General features: G+C 40.9%; 2 protein-coding genes across 3 annotated transcripts; both read right to left on the reverse strand.

Moving 5' to 3' along the window:
* Window positions 1–5,892: 5,892 nt before the first annotated feature.
* ap1ar (adaptor related protein complex 1 associated regulatory protein) lies at window positions 5,893–11,916 on the reverse strand. Of its 2 annotated transcripts, none has more exons than XM_070913592.1 (10): window positions 11,768–11,916; window positions 9,651–9,699; window positions 9,534–9,560; window positions 9,051–9,076; window positions 8,867–8,963; window positions 8,575–8,673; window positions 7,669–7,730; window positions 7,247–7,320; window positions 6,986–7,108; window positions 5,893–6,164 (listed from the first exon to the last, which is right to left on the reverse strand). In XM_070913592.1, the coding sequence occupies exons 1-10, from the start codon at window positions 11,836–11,838 to the stop codon at window positions 5,893–5,895; spliced, it is 900 nt and encodes a 299-aa protein (XP_070769693.1). In that variant the 5' UTR covers window positions 11,839–11,916. The 2 variants fall into 2 exon arrangements, with proteins under 2 accessions (XP_070769693.1, XP_070769694.1); XM_070913593.1 differs by having other exon boundaries at window positions 7,669–7,733.
* Window positions 11,917–12,387: 471 nt separating this feature from the next.
* On the reverse strand, window positions 12,388–17,393 carry LOC139291643 (cilia- and flagella-associated protein 100-like). Its single transcript, XM_070913743.1, has 15 exons — window positions 17,354–17,393; window positions 17,177–17,248; window positions 16,981–17,093; window positions 16,620–16,839; window positions 16,453–16,517; window positions 15,009–15,172; window positions 14,800–14,880; window positions 14,527–14,693; window positions 14,325–14,409; window positions 14,082–14,124; window positions 13,833–13,987; window positions 13,436–13,565; window positions 13,102–13,304; window positions 12,768–12,861; window positions 12,388–12,513 (listed from the first exon to the last, which is right to left on the reverse strand). Exons 1-15 carry the CDS (start codon window positions 17,391–17,393, stop codon window positions 12,388–12,390), a joined length of 1,758 nt encoding a protein of 585 aa, XP_070769844.1.
* Between the last annotated feature and the right edge of the window lie 8,091 nt (window positions 17,394–25,484).

Below are 25,484 nucleotides of genomic sequence, written 5' to 3' on the forward strand. Positions count from 1 at the left end.
TTGTAGTCAGTTGTACGAAGCTTCAGCGGCCCCCCGCGCCGCTAATCCATTTAACTGTAATTAAACATACTAATAATTACTATTTCACACCCATTTCCGTAGACGACCCGCTACTCTCTCAGGCAGGATAATGTTGGGAGTGCGGATTCTTCATTCAGTCTTCAGTCCAAATGGAAATGCAGTGTCCGTGTTCAACCACTAGTGGGCAACCTACACCCACTTTTGAGCTGTTAAAAGTATATTTACAGCATCCCAATTTACTGGCACAAATAATAAAACTTTATTCTCTTGATGCCTTCATTTTAGTGTTTGCTTCTCCCATCTCATGCAGACAGAGATGTAACATTAGTGGAAAAGGGGCTAAACCAGACCTCCACCATCAGGAAAATTGACTCAATTCTTTAGCAAGGAAATGAGATACTCTTAAGTGAACAGTGAAAATGTGAACATTCAGTTATTTTCATGAGCCATCACTTTATAAATCAAAATGATTATTTACAAGTAATATAGTGTGTGAGATGTAAGGTGTCCATAATAAAACGCATGTGCTCATGTTTACTGTAACACTAATTTTCTACATGCCCGTTCATGCAACTTACAAAACCTGAAATTCACGGTTTTATTCTCACAACTTCCCATGCTTTCCAAACCCGTGTAGGAGCCTTGCCTACTGAAATGTCCATCATACAGATATACGGTCTTATTGTTAAAAGGTGGATGCCGATAAAAAAGGTGGCTGAGGTAGGTTTACCGTTTACTGCATGTCCGGCTGAGTTTGATGGAAGGAGCTGACGCTTTTCTCTTTATGGAATTGTTCATAATTACAAACACTGAACATCTGTGAACGTGGATGACACAGTCCGAGGTCATCAGACTGTGTAACATTTGGATCAAGTATTACAGGAAAGGTACACACAATGACTCAGGCACCAGTTTATTTTGAAGCTGGAGTCACTGCAACCAAGCAAAAGCCTACAGTGCTACGTGCTACAAGAAACATTACATCCTGTTGTGAATAATCATCAAAATACTGTCTCCATAAGAGGAATCCTTCATTGCTGTATGTGCTTCATACATTGACCATGACTACCAGGCATCTATTAACCCTATAATCACACTCATAGCAGGTCAATGTTTGATCCAGGCACGAGGAGCGGGAAAAGTTTACATCTCTCAAGGTGTGCTCCATTTTCTTTGAAATCTTCAAAATCTCTCTCCATTGCTACCCCCATGACAGTAGCCTCTGGAAGTAGACAGAAGTATTGTGTTCAAATATAACCAGTAGGAGAATTGATTAGATGCTATTTTTATAAACAACATAACAGAAGAGGTTGTGACAACCCCAATGGCACAGTGTTGTCGCAATGCAGCCCACAGTTTACACTGATCTAATTAAATATTCACAACGAACAGTGATGTCGTGACTGTGAGCCGACTCCTAATGCAAAGTTTGCCAAACCCAAACCCTGGTATCAGGTATTCAAATATTTTACTAATTTATTCACACAAATCCAATAGTATTTCCACTATTTTATCTCTTGTCATGGAAAAATCTGCAACGACAATGCAAATATGCAAAGACAACTTTTATTTACAGACGAGTCCAAGCTGCAAATGAAGCACATGTTCATTTCGTAAAGCGGTCCAGTCTCTATAGGTGCAAACTTGTACAGAAACAAAAATAACAACCCCAAAAAAGTCCATGTTCATGGCATACGTGTGCACAATTTAGCCTCGTGTTGTGTCCACTGTCATCACTCATCCGTCCTTTAATCGTGGTCACTAGAAGGGACTTTGTCACATTGGTTTTGTCCTTATCGAACATAAAAAGCTTGTGGTAACTGTTTGTGTAACAACCTGCCAAATGTCTTGCTGCAATGTGATTAAACGCTCAGTAAGAAACTACACTTCACATTGTTGCCGATGCATTAAACATATTGAGTCATCACATTCCTAGTTGTTACATGAATGCAGCATCATTACACAATTTGAGACCCTTATGAAGTAATAAACCCTTTGTTAATAAATGTTGTGACGCAATTGCGTTATCCAACAAATTTGGTAGATTTGACTATATTAAACTTTGTCATTTTTGTTGCTAAGCCATCATCAGTGTGGACTACACATCCCAGAGATCACCTGGTTTGATTTACTCAGTCTTTTTAGTCAGTTTTTATGAAGTTTCAGTATTTTCTTTGACTGTTCAGCCATTAACTGTTAACTACACAAGTCTTCCTCTACTTACTTCGAAAAACCACAAATGTAAAAATGCATCACTTCCTGATGAGTAACACTTTCATGAAGTGAATCAGGTGAATCACTGCTGTATTTTAAACACAGAGCAGCAAAAGGGACATTTAGTTTTGTGACATTTATTACAGATTATCAACAGCCCGCTCCTACATGTTGAAGTGACGCCTCCAAAGCAGAGTCAGACAGAGGACCGTGGCGGACGACCTGCAGAGTTCTCCAACAAAGCTTTTGAAAAGGCTTAAGAGGAAAAGATCACTTTAATGCTGCCTGCTGCTGGTTGTATGTTGCTGGTTCCAGCAAAAGCTTCTGCTTCAGCTTTTAAAAAGGAGTCTGTGAGCTGTGAAAACCCTAATATTAGTCAGTTATTTCAAAATGATGTGTCAATTTCTTGAATCAACTCTTTGTATACTGTATTCAGCTAGTTACTTCCATGTATTCTTTGCATCATTTTGTCCCCTTTTTTTTGATTCACTTGAAAGCAACAAATAAGACACTTTTCCTCCCCAAGCTAAAATTCAAATTGCACAATCCGCCTTTAAAAGGAGACAAATACATTCAACATAAACTGAGGAGGTTTATTGGTTGGAGTCATATGACTTTGGGAATCATATGAATGAGCAAACATCATGAATAAGGTACCAGTATCAACTTTTATAAAAAAAGATTAGCTGTATAGAGTAAATAGGCTTTGGTGGACGGGTTTACAGTATTATTAAACAGTGTCAATTTTAAGTATGGATTCCTAAAAATGGACTGAACCCTCTGGTAGCCCCCCCATCTCTTGTCTTATCATACATCCATATAGTTCCTCTAGTTAAAGTGATATTTCACTTCTGTAGAACATTGCAAGCTCTTACTGGACAACTTAGATCTGCTTTTTAAATTTGTATTGTAGATTTGTAATTTGTATTGAGAGGCAAGTGCAACTTTGACTTGGTTTCAGTGCTGCCTGTGGTTCTCTAAACAAACCCATCACTTTGGTTCGTCACCCTCAGGTCTTGTACTTTAGGTATGTGTGCTAGAAAAGTTTAAACATTCAGCCAGTGTGAAATATCGCCTTGGAAACACAAAGAATTTACTTGCAGCAACAACTAACAAGACAGATTAAGGTGACGGTGGTTCTGTTCTTGATGCCCCATGTACACAGTGAGAGCTTGTGATGCCCACAATACATTTTTACTATGTTTAATTTTTTCTCTTACGCTCAGTGTGACAAAGGAATGTAAAGTTACAGTTCTTTTTATACAGAAAAGAGATCATGTAATCACAGAAAAGAGATCATGTAATCACAGGAAAGCATAATATTGAAATGTGCTCAAAACGATACGATTTTTAAATTACACACTCAAATATTAAGAAGTAAAATCTCCGCAACTCAACCCGTGTCTCGTCTACACGCTTCAACAGCAGTGCACATTTTCCTCTTCACACAAGTGCATCATTTCAGTGAATGTCCTCTAAGAGCTGAGAAACACCAAATTAAAAAAATCCACACATTCGAGTGCAAATCAGTGAACTACTATCGACGTGAAACACTATTCCTAACTCATGCTCGAGCACACGCCATCAAAAATATCGGGATATGAAAATGTGATGCACAAGGACTAGAAGAATGTGTACAGCAGCATTGGATCAATTACAGGAACATGACAAAGTTCACGCCACAGAGTCGCGTTTGCATGTTTGGTAACTTTCCTTCTTATATCCAGACTCAGACAGACAATCTCCACAAAATATTGCTTTCATTAGTAGCAGAGGAACAACAATCACATTGTGGTTTGGATTTCAAAAAGTCATTAAACTTGAATGATTTGTCTCCTGAATACATGCCAATGCCAGTAGTGTCTTTTTCTGAAGCTGATAAATAGGGTGATTCCTGTTTTCACTGAAGATTGTCTCCTGTTATGTTCCACCTGATCTGCAGTGGTTCCCCTGTACTTCAGAGCCATTACCACACGAACAGCTTATTTTTTGCTTTATTCCAGTTCTTTGGATTTGTGATAAATAACAGGGACTTAGAATAATGGCCAGCATTAGTGCTAATTGCAGCCTCTTAAATGTGAGGATTCAGTGCCAGGCTGTCGTGGAGCCCTGGTTATCCCAACCAACCAGAAAACCAGCTGAAGGAAATGACTGGTGTTTCAAGACACACAGTTTGGAAGCTGGCGATCTATTAAAGGCCAGTTTAGATCATTTATTTGATGGAATAAAGAATGTGGCTGGTGGTTTGCCTCGCTCGTCTTCAATGCTGAAAATCTCATTGGCCTTCTTCTTGCTGTATGCTTTGCCAAACCTGGATAATTATATGCAACTGATGTAGAGCTGCTGTTCATAATCGATAATACATAACCTTTGGGACGTGGATGTTGTGGTGCCTGGCAATGATGTTGCTGTTCTGTGTTCTTGTTTTTGACATAAAGAAAGAGCAAAAGACCAATGGGCCTCTTAAGAGGAGTCACTGTATGTGCTTAGTATATATTTTATAAAAAAGGTCTCTTGTAGTCAGATAACTGCAAAAGATTTATTAAAACACACTTCATCAGATCTGAAAGCTGTTTTGAGCCTGGATGGTGATAAATGAATGTCTCATTGGTGCATTTGTTGATCTATTGTATCAGAAAATGCACAAATTACAGTTTTGCATTTGATAGGTCCCGTATTGGCAATATGACTGTATCATATTAGTTCTTCCAGTACAAAACCCCCACTTATGACTGGAGCGGGGTCACTGCAATGATCACTGCTTCCTCGTCAGAGTGCATGCACTGACAGCGTATCACCATGCCTTATTGGAGGGTGCTGCTGTCTGATGACATGCTGTGCACCCGGGCATAACCAGCGTTCATCACAGATCACTGTCAATCTATGTTAAACTGTCAGGTGTTGTGCTATCAATCCAAGACTCGGAAGAGGAAACCGTGGCTGTATTATTGTTATCATGATTATACAGATTCATGAAAATGGTTTAGTCGGATGTTTTACCTTTTTCATCAGCAACCTTTATATGGAATTCAGTTCCTTTTCTATCATGCAATAACTTAGTAAAACTGAGGGGCAGAGCTGAAGCTAAGGAGAGAGACTGAGTGAGGACTTTTTTTCTGGAGCTTGGATGTTTTTTTTTTTTCTGTGTTTGTGTTTTGTTTTTTTTCCGCCACACACCAAAAGACATGCAGGGAAACTCTTGGCTTTGCCACTGACCAAGGCACTGGCCTCAGAGCTGCAGTTGGTCCCCAGGCACTGCACAGTGGCTGTCCAAGTTTCCCTATTGGTGAAATATGTCCATTTCCCGCAGTGCGTATGAGCAGCTTGGCCGCTCTGCATGGTCACCTGGGCACTGTGTGTTGAACTTGCTGAACAATGTGTCAAATGGTAACGGGTGGGAACTGATCAGTTTAACTTACAATGCATAAAATGGTCGGCTAATTTGGCAAATGAAGGCACTGAAATAATGAGTATTCGATAGAAACATCACTACACTGTACTGTAGTGTAGAGATACACAACATATCCCCGCAGCATCAGAGGCTCATGTTATAGAATATGAAGAGAAAGTAAGTACATTTCCATTTCATGAGGCGGAAAGCTGGTGAGCTTTGACATGAAGACGACACACGACAAACTGCTCCTTTGGTGCTGGACACTATCTGTCCTGGTTGTCCAACCTGAGGCCACAGTCCGAGGCGTCCTCAGAGGGAGTGTCTAGGACGGGATTGACGAACCCTTCAAACTCAGTGTCTGCATTGTCCTCGGGATGGGTACTCACAAAATCATTCTCCCACTCCAGTGCGTTGGAGTCCTCGGAGGCCGAGGTCGGGCCGCTGTTCATCTGCTTGCTGCCGGGCCTCAGGGCTGCGCGCAAGATGTCCTCCTCCGTCCGAGACCTCTCCCAGGCTGGGAGTGCACGGTTGATTCCTGCGACGCAAGGACACGAGCTTTCATTCTGACAGCAGAAGTCATGGAAGTCACAAAGTGCTGCAGGCTGTAATCTGGTGGTTTAGAGAGAATCCAAGAAACCTGCTCCTACCCAAGACTTTCTAAACCAAATTTAATTGTATTTTTAGGTCTTTTGTGGAGCCTAACTTAGATGCTATATTTGTATAGAGAGAATCTTTTTATGTTATGGTCAGAGCTGAATTGACCACATATATCTATTCGGCTGTAATACCAGACACACAGGTAAAAGTGTAGCTTTTGTAGTGAGGAATAAATAGGAGCAAACATCAGCAAAATTTACGGCCAAACTTCCAAAATGACAGTGATGTCTGGACTGGAGGAGGGTGTTCGCTTTGTGGTACTGAATATGGCCACAATGAGGAATGTGTTTCTGCTGAATGTCAACCAAGAATCCTTACATACTGACTTGTTTCACACCCGTCATTTAAACATTCTGATGTGCCTTTTGAGGAGGATTCATACATATGAAGACTGTATTCACTGAGCACAAATGGCCTGCTCTGCCTCTTCCTCCTCCTCCTCCTCTTTGCTGCAGTGTCAGAGAAGAACAGAATCAATCTCAGCTGAGAAATAACCGGAGTCCTGGTGTGGAGGCAGAGAAAGCTCTGACTTGGACCCCCGGAGTGACCGAACTACAGTCAAACTTCAATAGAAGTTCAATCCGGATGTTACCAGGATGTTTGATGGATTTGTTTCGTCTTTGCAGTGGAGGAGTCGAAGGGAATAAAGTCAACTGCTCAGCAAGAGAAAGGTTTCCAATCTGAGCAAATAACTCTCACCTTCCTCGTCCTCCCACTCTAGATCCAGTGAGGTCCCGTCATCGTTGGTGGAGCGGGTCTTGGTGGTGAAATCCCAGCTGTACTCTGTGTTTGGGGTCACCACGTTGTTGTCAGAGGGCAGTCCTGGAAACAAAGAGTCAATTATTATAACAGAGTGTGTGCAGCTCTCATACCTTTTCAATGCAGTATGCTCTGAAGTGAGTGTACGTATACCTGTGTATAATTAGAGCTTATACAATTAAGGCTACATGGTTCACTTACTGGTGCTCCTGAAAGCCTCGGACTGGGCTTTTACATTATGGAGGTAGACATCAAAATCCTCCCCAGAGGCTGGTCTGGAACAGGAGGAGACAACAATCAGCACAACAGAGCTGTGAGAACATCCACTCATAACGCTTTTTCACACATCTCAGTGGGTCTGAATAATAAGGTTTTTAGTGACACCTGTTATTTACATTTAGATGATCCTGCCTCAGCTTGCCTTGTAGTGCTTTAATATCTGATTTGTCAGATCCTGGAAGTTCTGAGGTGGATGAGAGGCTCTCTTAACTTCGTGCCCCTTTAAATATATCGAGCATTACTGTCCACTGAGAATGTCTACTAAAACCTAGGAAAACCTCATGACCGCAGCTCGTCCTCAGCTGAACAACTACCCTGTTGTCTGATGAACTTAAGTGACTCACTTTCTCTGCTGAGTTTCACCGCCGGAGCCATCTGCTTTCCCTCGTTTCCTCTGGGCAGACAGCTGCTTACAATAAAACCATACATCAAGTAAAAAAAAAAAAAAGATCAGTCAGGTCAGTCTATATTAATAACAACAATTTCACCGTTTTTTGGTGAAAAAAAGGGGAAACATGTGAGCAAATAACTTTAACAAAACAAAACAACACCAGAGAAGCAGTGGTATGTGGCATGAAAAGCAAAGAAATAGTCCCATTTCCGTTATATAACATATTATGAAGAGCCAGTTTCCTTCAGCAGGCCTTTCCCTGAGACAGTATAGGAAATATTAAGCCATGATATTCTTGCTGCAATACTACTATATTCCAATAGTCCACATTTCTTCAGTGTAGTGGCATTATTTGCAGCGTGGGCCTCGTCTTGTCCTCAAGTCACTGCTTGTATTTATGAATACAGTTCATTGCTGGTTTTATGTCTATTGGCACTTTAGTCCTTGCAGTGTATCATTCATCATCCACCGCCTATTATATTATTCCATCCAAGTGCCCAACTGAAATAAATGTGACGTGTGTTGTCTCTCTACAATAAAGTGATTGAAATAGTTAACATTGTTCCATTGCAGCTATGATTTTTGTCTAACGGATAATTAAGAATGTTAACAATGCTAATATGTGGTTTGTCAGGTAAATAAAGCACTGAAACAGACAACAATCCAACACGGGCAGGTTAATGAGGACAAAAAGAAGACTGAACAGAGGAAATATCACTGTGTCCCTTTAAGACACAGAAGGTGGAGGGGCCTGGAAATGCTGGGAAGCCGCTGCACAGGGCCAGCAGGTTAGAGGAGAAGTTGTTTTAGCCAAGCAGTAAGTCAAACTGGCAGAAGGGAGCGCTCAGTGCCGCCTCACCTCCTTCAATTTTCGTTCACGCGCCAACCTGGCGGCCTCCCGCTGGGCGGCATTTCTAGCCTCCTCTTCTAGCCTCAACTTCTCCTCTTGTGCCTCTAACTGAAGCAGAAATAACGAAATGAAACAAAAACACAAAACACAGAACAGAAAATTACAAAAACAGAAGAAAACAATGCAGCAAATTAAAAGACAGGCAAAAACAGGTCTAAAACATAAAAAATGGAATAACGGGGGGCTGTTAATCTAAAAGAGACAGATCACTCGAAAGATGCTCGTATAAACTGTCTCTCACCTCCACTTGCAGCTTCTGGTCGATCAGGATCTGCTTGTCTGTGATCGCAGTGTAGCGGTGCTCTTTGAGGTGCTTGATCTCATCTTCGCTGATGGGCCTAAAACAACACAACATGCTTTAAAGGTTAAACTCTTCTTTCAAAGTTTTCTGGTCAAAGAATACTCGTGGTTGTTTTTTTTCTTACCTGGGGCAGGGCTGTGGGCTCTCAGCCTGCAATGCAACAAACACAACATTTTACCATACAGCAATGTGAAACACAATCTTCTCCGCTGCCCTGTTCGACTCGAGTGCTACTAGTCTGGGACTCTGCAGACAGTAATTGAGTTACTCCCTGACTGCTGCATCACAGTGAGAGGTGCCCATTGGTGCGCCCATCATTTTACTATCCATCACTGGAGGAAGGCTATCAGAGGAAAGTCTGAAAGTAAAAAGTATCCTGGGAGTACCAGCATAATGCAGCTTTTAATTAGACTACACGTCTCAGAAAACACTTACTCAGTCTATTACAATGTAATTGGCTCCAAAACTCTCTAACAAGGTTTTCCTTAAACTTATTCAGGGACTGAAATCTCTTTTATATATATATATATATATATATATATATATATATATATATATATATATATATATATATTCAGAACATGATCAGAAGGATGATCAGACTCACCTCATCACTCTCCACCAGATTTTCAAACTGCAAAATTAAAAGTGACAATTAGACATATAACATTATACTGAATAGTCGTCATTAAATGAACAATACTAGTAAATGTACGACTCATACCTCTATTGTATAATGCTCCCCCGTGGTACTGCTTCGGAAGTATTTTGACCTGTATGAATAATTAAGAGAGTGTGAACACACTAGCAATAATCTGAATCCTGTTAAAAGGCCTGTCATTTTTAACAGACAGTTAGTTGCAAAAGTGGATGATGGCTTAAACATTTCATCTGAAATGCTGCTGCTGATGCAGCTTTATGGCCAACATTATGATCATTTACTTATTTGTAATGTTTGAACAACTTTGCCTGTTTGTATGGAAGTGACGTGGACAATGCCAGCCTACGTATAGATTAAAATCACTGCACAGTGAATGAATACGTAGCCCATCTGTAACTGCCCCAAAAATCCACCTCAGCAAGTTTACACAACATATGTTAAAACTCTAGCAACCGAACCCAAATGCCAGTGATCTGCTGTAAATGCAGTGATGACGTTTGTGTCTATATTCTCAAGACTAAACAGGTAAATTAACCAACGTCCCTTTCTATCAAAAACTTGATGTGATTCTTTAACCCTTAAACGCAACAAAGATCCTTCAATAGCAGCACTTTCTTTGATATTGAAGGGTCTACTGATCAGGGTTAAAATGAAAGATGAGTCTGAGTCTTTTACCCCATCACATAATTCAGAGGCTGAAGCAGAAGTGTACACAGCCATGTTGCAATGACCACAAGACTGTGACTTGTGTGCTGACTAATTTGGTTTGGTAAGTGGCAGTCATTGAGCAGTATGTGTAACACAGTCCAATATGTATACAAACATCACATATAATAGCCTACAGGGAAAGTCATCAATAAGACAACAAACAAACAAACAAAAATCTGTTTTGGGGGTTTCTTATTGTTAAAATTACATTCTGCTAAGTTTACATGTAATGGTATTTTAAGTTGTAGCTCAATCTGAGATAAATAAGTAATGGACTTTGTGACCAAAGGTATGTAGGAATATATGCGTTTAAGAGTTAATGGGTTAATAAACACTGAATGTTACAGAGCAGAAAACAGCTGCTGAAAAGAGCTTTATTTTAATGGCAGATATTGACTTGTAACAGCAAGAGAAGCACAGGTGTAACTAATAACATTAACGATGGTTCAGTTCCATTCAAGTGTCCCAGTAAGTGACGGCAGCATGCACAGCACCAGGGGCCTGGGGCAGGCAGCCATAATTAACATTATTGATTACACCTGTTGTTTTTGTGCTGTGCCATGTCAAAGTGTCTGCAGTGAAACATATATGGCTTTCACAGGGACTTCACAGCTGGCGTTTTGCTTTTGACAGCTAGGACAGCGTTTTGTGACTTGACAGGCTTATTAACTCCAAATGTAACTCGATCGTCTTCTTTTTCCTTCACTTCATTGAGTGTGGCACGATGCTGCCAGTTCAGATGGCTGTCACTTTACAAAGTTAAAACATGACCTAATGGGAGAGCAGGCAAATTGGACGTTTTACACATTTATAATGTCGCCAATCCAACGCTAAAGCCTTTATAATAAATGCATACACAGCTGTCACTTCCACATGGAAGTGATGTATGAGTGTTGAACAGCTTGCTGCTTGAAGAGAGCAAGCCTCTAGGGTTAGACTAAAAAAAACATCAATTATTAACCTTAGGTTTGATGACACACCGGCCTGCCAATAACGCAAGAAACAGACAATTGAGACCCAGCATATGTATCAGGAATGAGATTCAGGACAGACTGAAGTACAAGGTCCAAATACAAGTCCACAGCCAAAGACTTTTTAAACAGCCCCAGCTCAGTCTGCCGTTTATGCTAGTGCTGTCTTTTACTCAGACCTAGCTAGACTTCAGGTCCAGGCTGTTGAAACTAGGGGTGGGGTCTTGATTCCTGGTGGCACTAGCTGGCTGCAGGTCAGACCCCACACAGACCATACAATATCGTAACCAGCAGCTTACTGGCTGGCCTTTATCTCTCGGTTACAACATAATTACCAGGCTAACACACAGAGCTGTCAAAAAGTCCTAACAGAGACGCCGAGGTGTCAGTTATCGGCTAACCAACTTTTAGCTAACGCTAGCAGCAGTAACCGGATACGCTGCATCAGATGATGCTTTTTAAGCTAGTTAGCTCACCTAGCTAGTGCCATGTTTCACTTACCCGCCTCCTCTCTGGATCCTGTTGGCTTCTCTCCTGAAGAGCCCGACACAGAATGCCCAGCAGTTGCCCATCGCATTGTCAAATGTTCCTATTATCTAGCTGCCTAGCTAGTAACCCCCTGACAGCTGCTGGTGCTTCCGTGGGGGCAGCTAGCTACATCTCTTGAGTCCAGTCCTGCTCCAGCAGCCACTTCCTCATCCTCCTTCCTCTCCGGTAGATGACTGACAGACACGTTCGACACCACCGCCTACTGTCGTTTTTTTGCAACTTGTAATTGAAGTATAACCAGGTTTTTTTCAGAACCTAATGTAGAGATATTATTTGAAAATCGATGAGGAAAATTGGATCATATTGCTTATTGCATTGCACAGATGGAGGCACATTTCAGTATAAACTATCATATCACGGATGTGTCTATTTACTGGAAACAATCAGACGCGTAGACTGTATAGAGTCAGCAATGGAGTTGTTGGAGGAATATAAATAAATGTACATATGATCATAATAATCCAAATACTTAAAGTGCTAACAGTTATACAACCAGAGACTCAGTTATTCACTGCAACCAGACTGCTTTATTGTACTTTACATTATTTACTTTGCCTAATTTTCTTTTCTTTTCACTCTGTGTCCTCAGAGGCGAAGAGGTAGGCATGGAGCTCGTCTTCAGCAGGGGTGTTGTCCACATTGCTGACTCTGACTTTCTGGGCAACAGGCATGCACCTGGGCATGAGCTTCCTCCCACTCTGCAAGAAAATGACCTGCAGTTTAAGCATCGCTCCTGGGTTTGTATAGTGTTTACTTTTACTGTGAATTCCGTTTCAGCCTTTAAGACAGGTATTCAGTTTGAATCAGGACACACAGTGAGCTTCCGTTAATGTTCTAACTCATTAAAAGAGAAGCGAAGAGATCATTTACTGACATTAAACTGTGATGTTTACTGCTGGTAATACAACATTTGGAGAATAGTGTAGAAGGCTGTTTTAAGCAAATGACTTACTATTTTCTTGGAGTCAGCCAGGGATCTCTCCATGTACCTCCTCATCCTTTCCTTCTGTTTCTCGCTCTGCTCTCTCAGCTTTTCTTCGCGCTGCCTGCAACATGATGGAGGAAGAGAGGGGATTTTAAAATAAAATGCTACTGTATTTTTTATTCAGTCTGGAAGGAATATATTGAAGGAAAAAACATCCTGGTGTGCAATATATTCCAAATTGCCAAAGGTTATGTCATTGCCATTTGACATTATCTTCAGAAGAGGCTTGAATTTGTTGCTCTATCGTTTTTTTTTCTTGCCGTCAAGAGAAAGTTAGCAAAGCGTAGTCACTGAGACCTACCTGCTCCTCCTCTCACTGTCCTTGATCTTCTTCATCATCTCTAAGCTTTCTTCTGGGATGCTCTCGAGGCCCTGCAGCAGCAAATACATGCGGTTCTCAATATTGGCCAGCTTCTCCAAGGTGCTGAGGTTGGTCACCCTGTCATCCACGCAGCAGCGATGGACCTCCGCCACCTTCTCACCCAGAGCGTCCAGCATGACGTCCTGCAAGCAAGATAGAGAGACCAGATATCTACTGCTCAAAGTTACTAATGCCACCTTACATGATTCTTGAGTGTTGTTACCGCTCAGATCTTGGATTAAAATGCAGTCAAACACACATTCGGCTTCCTTACCTGGTCTTCTGTGTTCAATGAGACATGGAGCTGAATCTTCTGTTTGAGCTTGGTGCCTCTTGCCTTCTCTGCGTCGATTCTCTGGTTCATGTCGTTCAGCTGAAGCGTCAGCTGCTCTTCATCCTTTTCACTTCAGACAGAAAGGATTCAGCGTTCCATGGATGTGGGAAAGAGGAGGGGATTAAAGGGAGTAAATGGTGTACAGGGGGAAACAAGGCCTGAAATTCCAGGTAAAAACATTAAGGAAACACTGAGGAAGAAGAGCAGATAGAAGGAATATATTTTAAGTGAGGCACTTGAAGGGGTCAGAAGAGCTTCCACTTTTAAAGCAAGACAACAGGTAAAATACTAAAATCATTCATTCACAGAGCATTGACCCTTGACCCATGATGCTTACATCTTCTTCCTGGTTGTCTCCATGGACTGTCGGAGCTCTTCCAGTGTCTCTTCCACCCTTGCAGAGTTCTGAATCAGGGACAAGTTCTGATCTGTCAGCTCTGTCACCAGATCCAGTAGCTGCTGGGGATCAGTGAAGTACAGCTCTGGCTCATCCTGCACAGGAGACAAACAAGGTGGGGCAATAAAGGTGCACTGTGAGTACTGCGCAAAGAAAAATACTCAAGATTAAGAGAGATGTTAGACTGACCTCATATTCTGAGCTGTCTCTATCCAGTTTAGAATGTGTGATCCTGAAAGAAGAAGACGGAGTTTGGGGTCAGGAGAAGGTTTTTGCAGCAGCACGTTTTTAAAGCTATGTTCTGATGTATATTAGTGATTCTTTCAGGGATTATCACCACATCAGAGTGTATGAATGTAAAAGATAAATACAGGATGTGCAGCAACAGCCATCAGTGTTGTGATAGAGGTGGGTGTGTTGAGGTCTCCTTACAGTGTGTCGCTGTGGGCTGAGGACATCCTGGTCTCTCTGATGGACGGCAGCTCTCTACCAGGACTGGAAACCTTGCTCTCCAAACCTGTGCGCATGTGATCACTCAAATCACACCACTAGGACCTTAGACCGCATCAACCAGTACTACCCTGGTCCTCATAATCTGTGTCATGTTGATTAACTTATTGCACCAAGTACTTGCCGTTCCTAACAGCTGACACCTCCTCCTGAGCTTCTCCGTCAGACGGGACTTTAGCTTTCAAAGCCTTGGGCTTCTGGGCCTCCTGCCACTCTGGAGGAGACAATTTGAACAGAAGCTCCTGGTACCTCTTGTAGTCTATCAGGATCTCTTCGAACTTGGCAAATTCACTATGAAGAAGAAAGACTAGATTTAAATCCACATGTATCCACCCTTATTTATAGTTCCTCTCAGACACTCATACGTGTTACTTATACGACATTATCAGAGTGCTACCTTTTTATGGTCCCGATTTCAGCAGTCAGTTTCTTGATCTCAGCATTCTTCTCCTGTTTGGACTTTGCCTCCTGTTCAAACCTGAGAGACAGAGATGAGGCAGCCATTTGTAATGTGACTTTTTAAACGTCATATGAATGTCCTCTTGTCATGACATTAGCAGTCACACTGATGAAGCAGCCAACATGTCACATCTTCAAATTTCTTACAACGTTCGGGCCTCCACAGACTTCTTCTCGTTCTCCCTGAGGAACTCTTCAAAGTTGAGGATGTCCCTCTCAATGATCCTTTCAAGCTCCCTCAGCTGTCTCTCCTCTTTTGCTATGGCCTTGTCCATCCTCAAAATCTCAGACCTCTTTGTCATCAGAGATAACTGAGGAAGGGAGAGAGAGGACAAAGCCAGACATGTACTGGCAGTGTATAAAGAAGATACTGATGGAACAAAACGACCACGTTACAGTGTCTTTAATAATGCTCGTCTAATCTTTGTTTAAAACATACAAATCCCTTGCTTCAGTTTCCTATTTTTTCATGGTTTGTTGCTTGAGAACAGTCATGTTTTAACTTCTGTTTTGGATTGTAAAAAGGTATTATGCCTGTTTCCACTTTGACTTCACGTCCATGTCACTCTGTTTCTTAAGTTGTTTTCCTTTCAATCAGCTAATCAGGTGAATCTAAATATTTTAGTTTTAATATGCTTTCACCAGTATCCATCTGCTCACCCCACAGTCTACCTTGATGCTTTAAACTTTCAGCTCAGTGTCTTCATCATCTAGAATATCTACAGTGGTGCAGCGATATATTAGGCTGATGTTAGTGTTTAAAAAGAGTCCTCCACTGATTTAGCATCGCTGTCCTGTAAAATCGATGCAGCAGAAGCAGAGATATTGTCTTTTTTATTCCACACATTCTTTCTCTTTGTCTAAACCTGGCGCCAACTTTACCCATGATGCAACGTGACCGCTGACACTTAGGTCAGAGATTCAGGTGGATTATGCTAGTGGCGGCTAATACAGCCTCGATAGCCTCAAGCAGAGATGAGGAGCGGGCCACAGAGGTCTGGTAAGCTCACTTCTTTCCAACTCCACACCCCCAGATTCTTTCCATTTTCAAAAGACTTACTTTTTGTAGTCTTCAGCACCACTAATCAATTCATCAGACTTCACACAGCTCCCTACAATACAACTTAACTTATACAACTTTTCACATGATGCAGTAGTACTTTCCAAGACCTGTAAACAGACTTTGATGTGTAAAACTGGTTCCCCTTTACTAAAAAACAAAAAATGTTTGAATGAATGAGACAGAACTAAAATAGTCTCTGCTGAGTCCCCTGACTAAAAAGTTACATCCTAAATCGGTGGAGTACTCTTTAATTCAGCTGTCAATCAGTCATGCTTGTCTACAGGAATTTTTGAGGTAGTGGAATAATAAGAAGTAAAATATCATCATTATCAAAATGACATCAATGCTGTGTGGCTCTTTCAGAAAGAGCCTTCAAGCACTATTTCAAAACAGATAAAGTTTTAGAACATAGATGATGGACGTGGTTCAAGATGACTGACAGCATCAGCTGACAGAAAGCAGACACTCAAAACTGTTGACGTGACTCCACCTTTATTAAGATCTAAGCAACTCCTGAATACCGTTTACCTCCAGCACTGCCTTCTGCCGTTCCATGGAGATTAAGTCATGCTTGCTGTCTTTCGTAATGTTTTCTGGGGACAGAGGACAGGCGATAGTTAGCATTTAGATTAGCAAGTTAGCCTATGCACACAGGGGTTTTACAAAGCTTTGACAAGCTTTGACTCTCCACTCACCTCGTTTCATCATGGCCATCTTCAGCTCATGTCTGCCGGGTGTTTGTTTAGGGAGAACTGTCCTACCCTTGATTTGTTTTGGATTCTTCGTCTTTCCCGTTTCTTCCTCCTCCCCCTCCTCCTCCTCTCTTTCTGCCAGCTCTTTCTTCAGCTTGGCCATCATTCGTGCAGCGTGGGTCGTCTTCTCATCAATTGGCAAAGCCAGGAATTTACGCATCTCCTGTGCACGGAGGAGAACAGCAGCAGGACTTGAACACGGAGATCGATTTTTGTCTTTTTGCAGACACTGTGTCACACAAAAACCATGCAGTGTGTGTAAAAGAGCTTATTTGTACATACACAGTTGTAGTCAAACACCAACCTCTTTTCGGTCCCCTCTTTCATTGATACTCAGTAGAAAAATGCTATTACTGTCTGGCACTTTGAATGGGCTCTGTCGAGGCTCCCTCCTCTTCCTCCTCCTCCACGTCATGTCTACACACAATGTAATAAAGATGTTAAAACTGTGCATATAGCTTTCAACAGTTTCAGTGTTTCTGCTTTCTATGTTACTGTACCTGGTTTATGTGACTTGGCAGCACTCTCAGTCTCTGAAACAACAACGCTGCCTGAAGAAATCTCTGGTCCTTCTGTTGAAAACATATTGTTAATAATGGTGCAAATTCATCATCAATCACTGGCTGTGTTTACATTGTGTCTTATGTGTGAGGCATGGCATTATAACAAATGCTTACTGGGCTGTGGTGACGACATCCCTGAGGTTACGTCAGGCATCTGGCTCAGTGTTTAATATGGCTGCAGGTTACAAAAAGAATACACATGAAAGCCTATTTGTGGATGACAAACTGCAAAAACTGTCTCTTTTCATGTATTAAACATATACTACTTATAGGCTTTGCACACCCACAGTGTTTACTTTTACTTATTTGCTAATCAGACCTCTGTTGGGTGGAAACAAGCAAGGAGTCACGTGAGGTCATCAATCAATCAATAATAAAGATCCTTGGAAGAGGTCCAATTAGGCAAAAGTGAAAACACCTGCAGGGGTGGTCCATTGGTGTGTAAATAGAGCTTTATTTAAGCTTAATTTATGTAATGATTTGATTATTTGTGTTTAATTAAATTATAATAAAATCACTGACAAGTAGCAAACCTGGGGGCCAGTACTATTCCAGCATATGGTGGCAGGTTCTTGAAGGCAACATGGTACATACACAATGTACAGACAGAGAGGAAGAAATGGGGGTTGACAGGGGCGCACACAGCTAATTGTATCACTGTGTTACACTGTAGATAACTTTATCTGCCGTTTGTTTTGATGGTTTAAATTGTTTTTCTCTTCTTACGGTACTTTGTGCGCTAATTCTGTATTGAAAAATAGTTTATGTTTTTTGACAAAATATATCTTTTAAAATCAGTTTAGAAAAAAACAGTATAACTGAATATTCTCTTTACCCTCCTTCAAATGAGCCTCTATGTATTTTAGCAACATATCACGTAGGCTAAACTGTTAGCTTGCCGAACTAGCTAACTTACGTTGCAGGTTAGCCCCGGTTAGTGTCTCTCGTGATAAACAAACTGGGTCTAGCTGCTGTACAGGTTAGCATAAAGCAAACTGTTTTACACATTTCTTCAATTTGACGTTAATACTCAACCTACCGTCTGATACTGCTGTTCATACACAGAATAAGTAGTTAAAGCAAACCAGCATACAACAATTCAACATACATTTTTTTCGCTCTTCAAGCTGGCCGGGTCCGTTTACGTACTGTTGTCTAGGTAACTGTTGCCTTCACGGTCTCCTTGTAAAGTTCTAGTTTATTTTGGATTTCATAGCTTGTATACATTGTGTACCCTAAAAACGCATGTGGCTCTTTATAAAGTCATTGTATTATCATTTATATATTTCATAACACGTGATACTGCTGTCACTATTGTCTTTGATACACACCATCGGATGGTGTAGAGATTTGAAACATTGTCTGTCACTGATTATTTGGTGACTAGAAAATTGTAATGACTGAAAGAACCGAATGAACAGAAGGCTTGTAAAATAACAATATTCACAGAGTCACAGGAAGGGGCTTGCTCTTCATTCTCATTCATTCTCCACTAGATGGCATAAACAGATCATCTGTTTTAGGCAGAACTCAACATTTCCTGACTGTCCTTGATGGCCTTCTTAAATAGAGAAAGGCAGATTTCAAGACTATAAGAGATCCTATTGAAAGACGTGGACATGTTTGTAATTGTAGTGAATTACGCAACTACATCAGTGATGATTTCTTCCTGAGTTAAGTTGACTTGGCTGCCAACACTTCTTTTAGTTCATTGTGTGTTCCAGTGAATATACTTAGAACCTGATACTGTACATTCCCTCCCACGCATCCACACATGACCCTGCATATCTCAGCTCAGCAAAGCTGCCCACACACTACACTTGCTTGTAGGAAATCCCGGTGTCAGATTGTCAGGTTAAAGCAATGCAAACACATGGAGGAGTGTTGGCTCTGGCAACAGAAAAGGGCACGTTGTGTAGGGAAAGAGGAATGGTGTTTTTATTCACATTTGAACGAACGGTTTGATGCTTGTCAGGGGTCAAAGGAAACCTAGAGCAAGCACTGGCAAGGTTTGCTTTCCAACTTTCAAAAATCTTCGTCACGTCTTCTCAAAATTCATGGCAAGACTATTCTCAAGTTTAATTAAAGCAATGTTTCTGAAGCCAGTCCTTTAGTACAGCTCCCCAGAAAGTTGTTCTGCAGACAGTGTCACTGTCTTCCATGTAGATATCATTAGTTGCTGTAGTGTGAAGATGCTGTAAAAGCAGCTGGTTTCTTGCAGTGTTGCATGGGTTGTTTGAGCATTACAGATTGCCTCCGCCTCCTCCGCTTTGTAGCCCAAAGACAGTGGATATTTGGTATTACATAAGAGGTGAACATTCAGCCTCCTATGCATAATGACATTGGCAGCTTTTCTTTACACAGAATTAACCCCGCCACCTTCGATGAACACAAACATTTAAAAAAGGAAAAAGATGCACAGCCATATGTTACCAGATAAATACGCACAGAAAAGAAAGCATTTCTTGAGCAACATGTTCATTTTGAGTCTGCTAATAATAAATGTGAGACGGACAGGTCTTAAAAGCTAGTTCTCTCCCTCATGTCTTGCAGTGAGTTTAGGTGGCTGAGTTAAAAAAAAAAAAAAACAGCACTGACCTCCTGTCAGGAAAAACAAACATTAGAGCAAAGTTGGAGCTGCCACACTGTCGGGCAGCTGTTGAGGCGGCTGTGAGATGCAGACTGAGCTCAGGTCTGGATCACTGTGCTGCAGGGCTCCAAACTGAGACAGCGTTTTATAAAGTTAGGCTGTTTTACATATCTGCTGGAACTTTGTTCACTAAACTACATTACTTTCTTCCCAGAATGAATACGCATTATTTACTAATGAAGAACATTAGTTTATTAATACAGTAGATTAAGCTATTATTCCTAATTAATTAAGTATCAATTGTTTTTGCATTTCAAGTGATATGTATGAATACTTTGTTCATAACTTCAGAAATTGAAGACAATCCAGGCAAGCGTTATGAGGACCTGTAAATTGTGTATATATTGATAATTGACATTGCCAGTTAGCAATTTGAGTGATGAGACACATTCTTGATTTTGGGAACACAGATCTGTGGTAAAATATGCAGAACTCAAGGTTCACTTACTGGCTTTTATTGCAGAACCTTCAAATGTATGTTGAGTGACCTAAGTACTGAAAAGTATACAACTGCTCGTAATCATGGGACCGAAGGCTTAAAGGTATCAGAGGTCAGTTTCTTTTTCATCGGTGAGAACAGTTTTTAAGTGAAGTTTGATTTGCTGATCTTTGCCATACATGGACTAAGAGAAGTGGACTATGCCATGTTGTTTATTATGTCAATGGCAGTTGAATTTAACAAGTTTCTCTTCCCAGTGAGCACATGTGAGAAAAGGCTTCACCGACCAGAGAGTTTCCCTGGTGACTGAGTTGGTGGGGAGGAAAGGATACGGGTGGATTTTGAGTGGGCATCGATTAGAGAAACGTTCAGTTATTTTAGGTTAAATAAATGTCTCAGGTCAAACTGCAGAGCTCCCAGTCATGTGCTCAGACAAGGACTCAGCCATTAAAATGTAAATATGAACCACTGTCATTGAATTACCCTTTACCTCTAAAGCAGCTGCTACAGTACAGTACCTTACCAGTACAGCACTCTGAATTGTGTTGTCACTAATACCAGAGAACTGCCGAAGGCCTCTGCATTCGTGTCATTGCTTTTCCTTGGCTGGAAAAGTGATTTTTATCAATGAAAAAAGGGTTTCTGAAGTCTCTGTCCTCACTTTTCGACTCGTACATGTATTTTTGTCTGTCAAATAATAATCATGTTATAAATATAAAAAAATAAACTGGAGGGCCGTGATTGGCAAAGCCTCAAAATTTAATGAATATGCTCAATTGATTCTGTTTGGTATTATGATTATCCTTCCCTGTTCTAAAATCTATTTAATTGAATGAATTATTGCACTGTGAATTGGGAATTTGGAAAGCCATTTTCTAAATATAGGACACTCAGAAGCATGTCTAATGCCAGTTTACACTGAATAATTATTTACTGGGAAATGAGTGAATCTTCAGCTTGACATAAAGCACAGACATTGAGACATTATTCAAATCCTCCAAATGTCTGTCTATCAGCAGAGCCAGCTCAGTTTATACTTGCTTTTCATGCAAAGAAGGTCCTATGAAAGGTCTAAGAGTATTAACATTTTCATTTTCCCGTATTCATAACAGTATTTGATGAGGAGTCTTTAAAGAAGACATAGTCTAAATTTAAATGAATATACACAACATTCATTTTTACACATGTGCTCAATGCACTAAATCTGGATTGGGAAATTAAATGGAAATTAGGCAGGAGCGAAAAGAGGAAGGAAGAATGTACAGTTAAAAATGAACAACGCATTTTTAATGGTATGTAGAGCTATCGCAAATGTGCAATATTTGACTGACTGAAGATCATTTCCAGCTGATTTTCATGGACAATATATTTATATTGCGCTGAAATAATAGAGCAGTCGACACACCGCCACCTAAAATGAACTGAAAGCTTACTCATTAGATAGTAAGAGCTGAATCATCTTGATGTCAAGACCTGGTGATCCTGAAACAAATAGGCACAAAATGAGCAGAAAAGTAACTACACGCATATCTGTGTATAGATTCAACATCGAATGACAGGCAGACAAAATTGGCAGCGAGCCGGCAAAGACAGTGGAACAGCTACTAAGTTAAAGAACCAGATATTATTTTAAGATAAAAGGAGAGTTAGTTCTGGCCTTAAATTTGTCAGATGGTCAGACTCCAAATGTCTGCTGGGTATGCCAACACGTTAGCCATAACCAGTGCTGGGTTAACACGTTACTTAGTAAGGTGATTACTTTCTGTCAGCTTGTTCGCTGTCTTACTGGGACTTTAATGGAGGGTTGATAGAAACTTTGTCTCCGTCCTTCATTGGACAGACTGGTCCAGGACATGTTAGCTTGGCGCAGGGGCTGCAGGTGTGTGGACGCAGTTAGCCTTTGCCAAAAAAAGAAATGTACTTCCTGGTAACAAAAACTTGTCTTATTTACATTGTGTCTTGTTAGCTGGCTTGTTAAACCACAATGTCCCCTAGTGCCTAAATCAATCAACGTATGCAACTTTAAAACCAAACCAAAAACATTTTCTGTGTGCTGTCTTTCCAGAGATGTTTAGGAAAGGGGGGGGGGGGGGGGGGTCACACTACTCAGAGAAAAGTCACAGATTATCTCTTTAACATGCTGCTGAAGAGGCCTGGCATACAAATATTACACCTTCAACTTATTTCAGTCCATCTATGAACAATGCATTTCTTGTTGGTCCCTATACACAAATGAATTAACATTTTCTTGTTTACATTTCCATTTGCAAATGTCGGCCCTGGTGGGACGTGTCTGTGGGAATGTACAACTGAATATTTGGGGTGTACGTCCATGTCTGTCGGCTCTGATCCCAGCAGAATTAATCCTCATATAATTAAAAACTCGTTAGCAGACAGACGCCTGGTCTTGTCTGGAGAAAATGCTGTCTGTATTTGGAACTCAATTTGGCAGCAAACGGACGTCTTAAAGGGAAAAGATTGAAGAAAACTGGGGAAGTTGAGTAGACAGGAACTACTCTTCTTGAGGCACATGTAAAGGTGTTTCATTCTATAGCCCACAGTATATACTGTTGTTGACTCTGCCTGATGGACAGTTCCTTCCCATTAGCATCTTGAATTTAGTAGGAAGTACTTTAACGCTTTACACAAGTACATGGATTATACCCCAGGAAAGTTAATTGCCATTGAGACTGCTGTGAATTATGGGATCCACCTCTTGGACTAAACCACTAATGACGGAGGATAATGAGCTCTTTCACCTTGGCCCACAAATTTACTTCATTTAAACCCTGTAATCGTCCCAAATCTGGAATCCTTTACTCTGGGAGGATAATAATAGTCTTTAATGCGTTCATCAACACTTTGATATGTTTTCCTCCAGCAGGATTAAAGAGATAATGTGACTGACTTTGATAATGTGGTGTTGCAAATAGCGATCCCCTGAACACTTCACTTAATTTAGCACCCACCGTCTCTATTGCTCATGTGTCCAAAGTTTAGTTCTGCCACCACAGGACAGTAAAACGCAGGGTAACAGTCCTGTGACATACAAATGGGAAGCAATTTGGGGTTCAGGGTCTTGCTCAAGGAAACATTTGACATGATGTGGAGCTGGGGATCAAACCACCAACCTGACAATTAATAACACAAAAAAAAAACTTGTGCTAACCTCCAGTCTGCAATTGCCAAAAGGTTTGTGAGCATCTATGGTTACATCAGGTGGCGTGCTACTGGCTGTCATCCCTTGAATGTATGGACTGGTGCTCAAAGTGCTCAGTGTAAAATAGAATATAAAGGCCGTCTCATCACTGAGGTGTAAAAATAGATTAGGATTTAATCAGAAGACAATTGCATGCAAATCAGTCTCCCTTGAAGTGCTGTGCCACTCAAGGGACGGAAAGTAAAGGAGATTTGGGTTAGATTCCTTTCGGCAGCCATGTTACCCCTCTGAGACTCTCATGTGTTTTTTCTCTCTCTCTTTCTGGCAGCATGACACCATAGAAACTCCATCCACTGCTAAAAGCTACCCTTTCATTATCAAAAACTATTTCATCGTTTGGCAAAAGTAGCATAAAAGCTCCTTTTAGAAAAATCAGAAGTCACGTGCAAAGGCCCTCTATCAGTATCAGTATCCGAATCAGTACGGTGAAAGTTGCACCGTGTGTGTGTGTGTGTGTGTGTGTGTGTGTGTGTGTGCAGTCTTACTGGACCACTGTAAATGAATCTGACATGATGATGCCATGCCATGATCTAACAGTGGATAAATACTGGTGTAAATAGGACATATAACGCACCCTGTCTGTGTTTCAGCACGTTTTTGGATTCTTGGACTCGTCGAGTATTGGACTTTTTTCAAATAGGGACCTTTATTGTGAAATACTGGAAACATGAGGACATTTATCTATTTCCAAACCCATCTGCCAATGCATTTTTGCAGTCAAAATATCCATACGGTCTGAGTGGAACACATTAACATTTATCTAAAACGATAGCCAATCTGCCAGCAAATGTAATATCTTGTTGTGAAAATCTGTATTGAGGATCTGATTTGGGCTTTTTTCTCCCAGAGCCATTAAAGGTCTGATGCAAATGCTTGATTATTTGAAATACCTTTACGTCTTGACTGAGGTTACTTTGACAAAAGTTAAAGCTGCATTAATTAATATTTTTTATAGAAACAATGGATCAAATGACTACGTGTAAAATAATAATAATGAAGGGAGTCACTTGTAGTGACAAACCCACAGAGAATTATCATCTGACTGCAGTCCCCCTCTGCTCTACAGTGTTAGCGTTCAGCTCATTGTTTTGGTTTTATGAGCCACAACTTTACTTTTTGGTTGTTCCTCACCGCTCTCATCAGCAGTGTTTCCAGCAGCAGCACGCAGGTGTTTTCAAGCTCTGATAAACCCACTGCATGCATCACAGACAAAGATAGCAACTTGTGAGCAGTGAACATAGTCGAGCATTTCGCAGCTGAAGAGCAAAATATTTGTGTTTACTGTTTGCTGACCTTTCGCCACTTTATAAAATGATAATATGTTGATGTTATGTTTACAGCTTGTTCCGCTGCCCCCAGTGGTCAAAAAATCCCTTGCTGCTTTAAAGTTTTTAACAGAGAAGTACTGAGCACTATCTGGTCTGAGGGCTTACAATGGCTCAATTTTGTATTCATTTATTACGCTTTTATGTAAAAATGTAACATTTTACTAGTTATACAAAATCTTGACAAACATTCCCTAATAACTCAAAGACTATATTGCAGATAAGCTCAGTCTTCTTCACTCTGAAAGTGACAAGTGAAGTTTCTCAGGCTGAATAAAAAACAAACAATCCAATCAAAAAGAAGAGTCAAGTTTCATTTTTCACAAGTTATACCCAGGAGTTGCAGAGTCGTCAGATATCTGACAGATATGGTGAGATATTGTGAGATCATCATTCATTAGCACCTTGTGGAGGAACATGGGGGACGTCTTTGGGGAAAACATGTCCGTTCACGTACAACATAATTGCGACAACATTATTCAGAACATGGAGGGAGAAGAACGAGTAAACAGACCTGCACACACTGTTGAGGATAACTGCTCTGGACGTCATGGCACACAGTAAATGAGGCATAGAAGACTAACTGGATGGTAAATGAATACGTGTTTTGG

The sequence above is a fragment of the Enoplosus armatus genome, chromosome 10 (assembly GCF_043641665.1).
Source record: "Enoplosus armatus isolate fEnoArm2 chromosome 10, fEnoArm2.hap1, whole genome shotgun sequence".
Lineage (NCBI taxonomy): Eukaryota > Metazoa > Chordata > Actinopteri > Centrarchiformes > Enoplosidae > Enoplosus > Enoplosus armatus.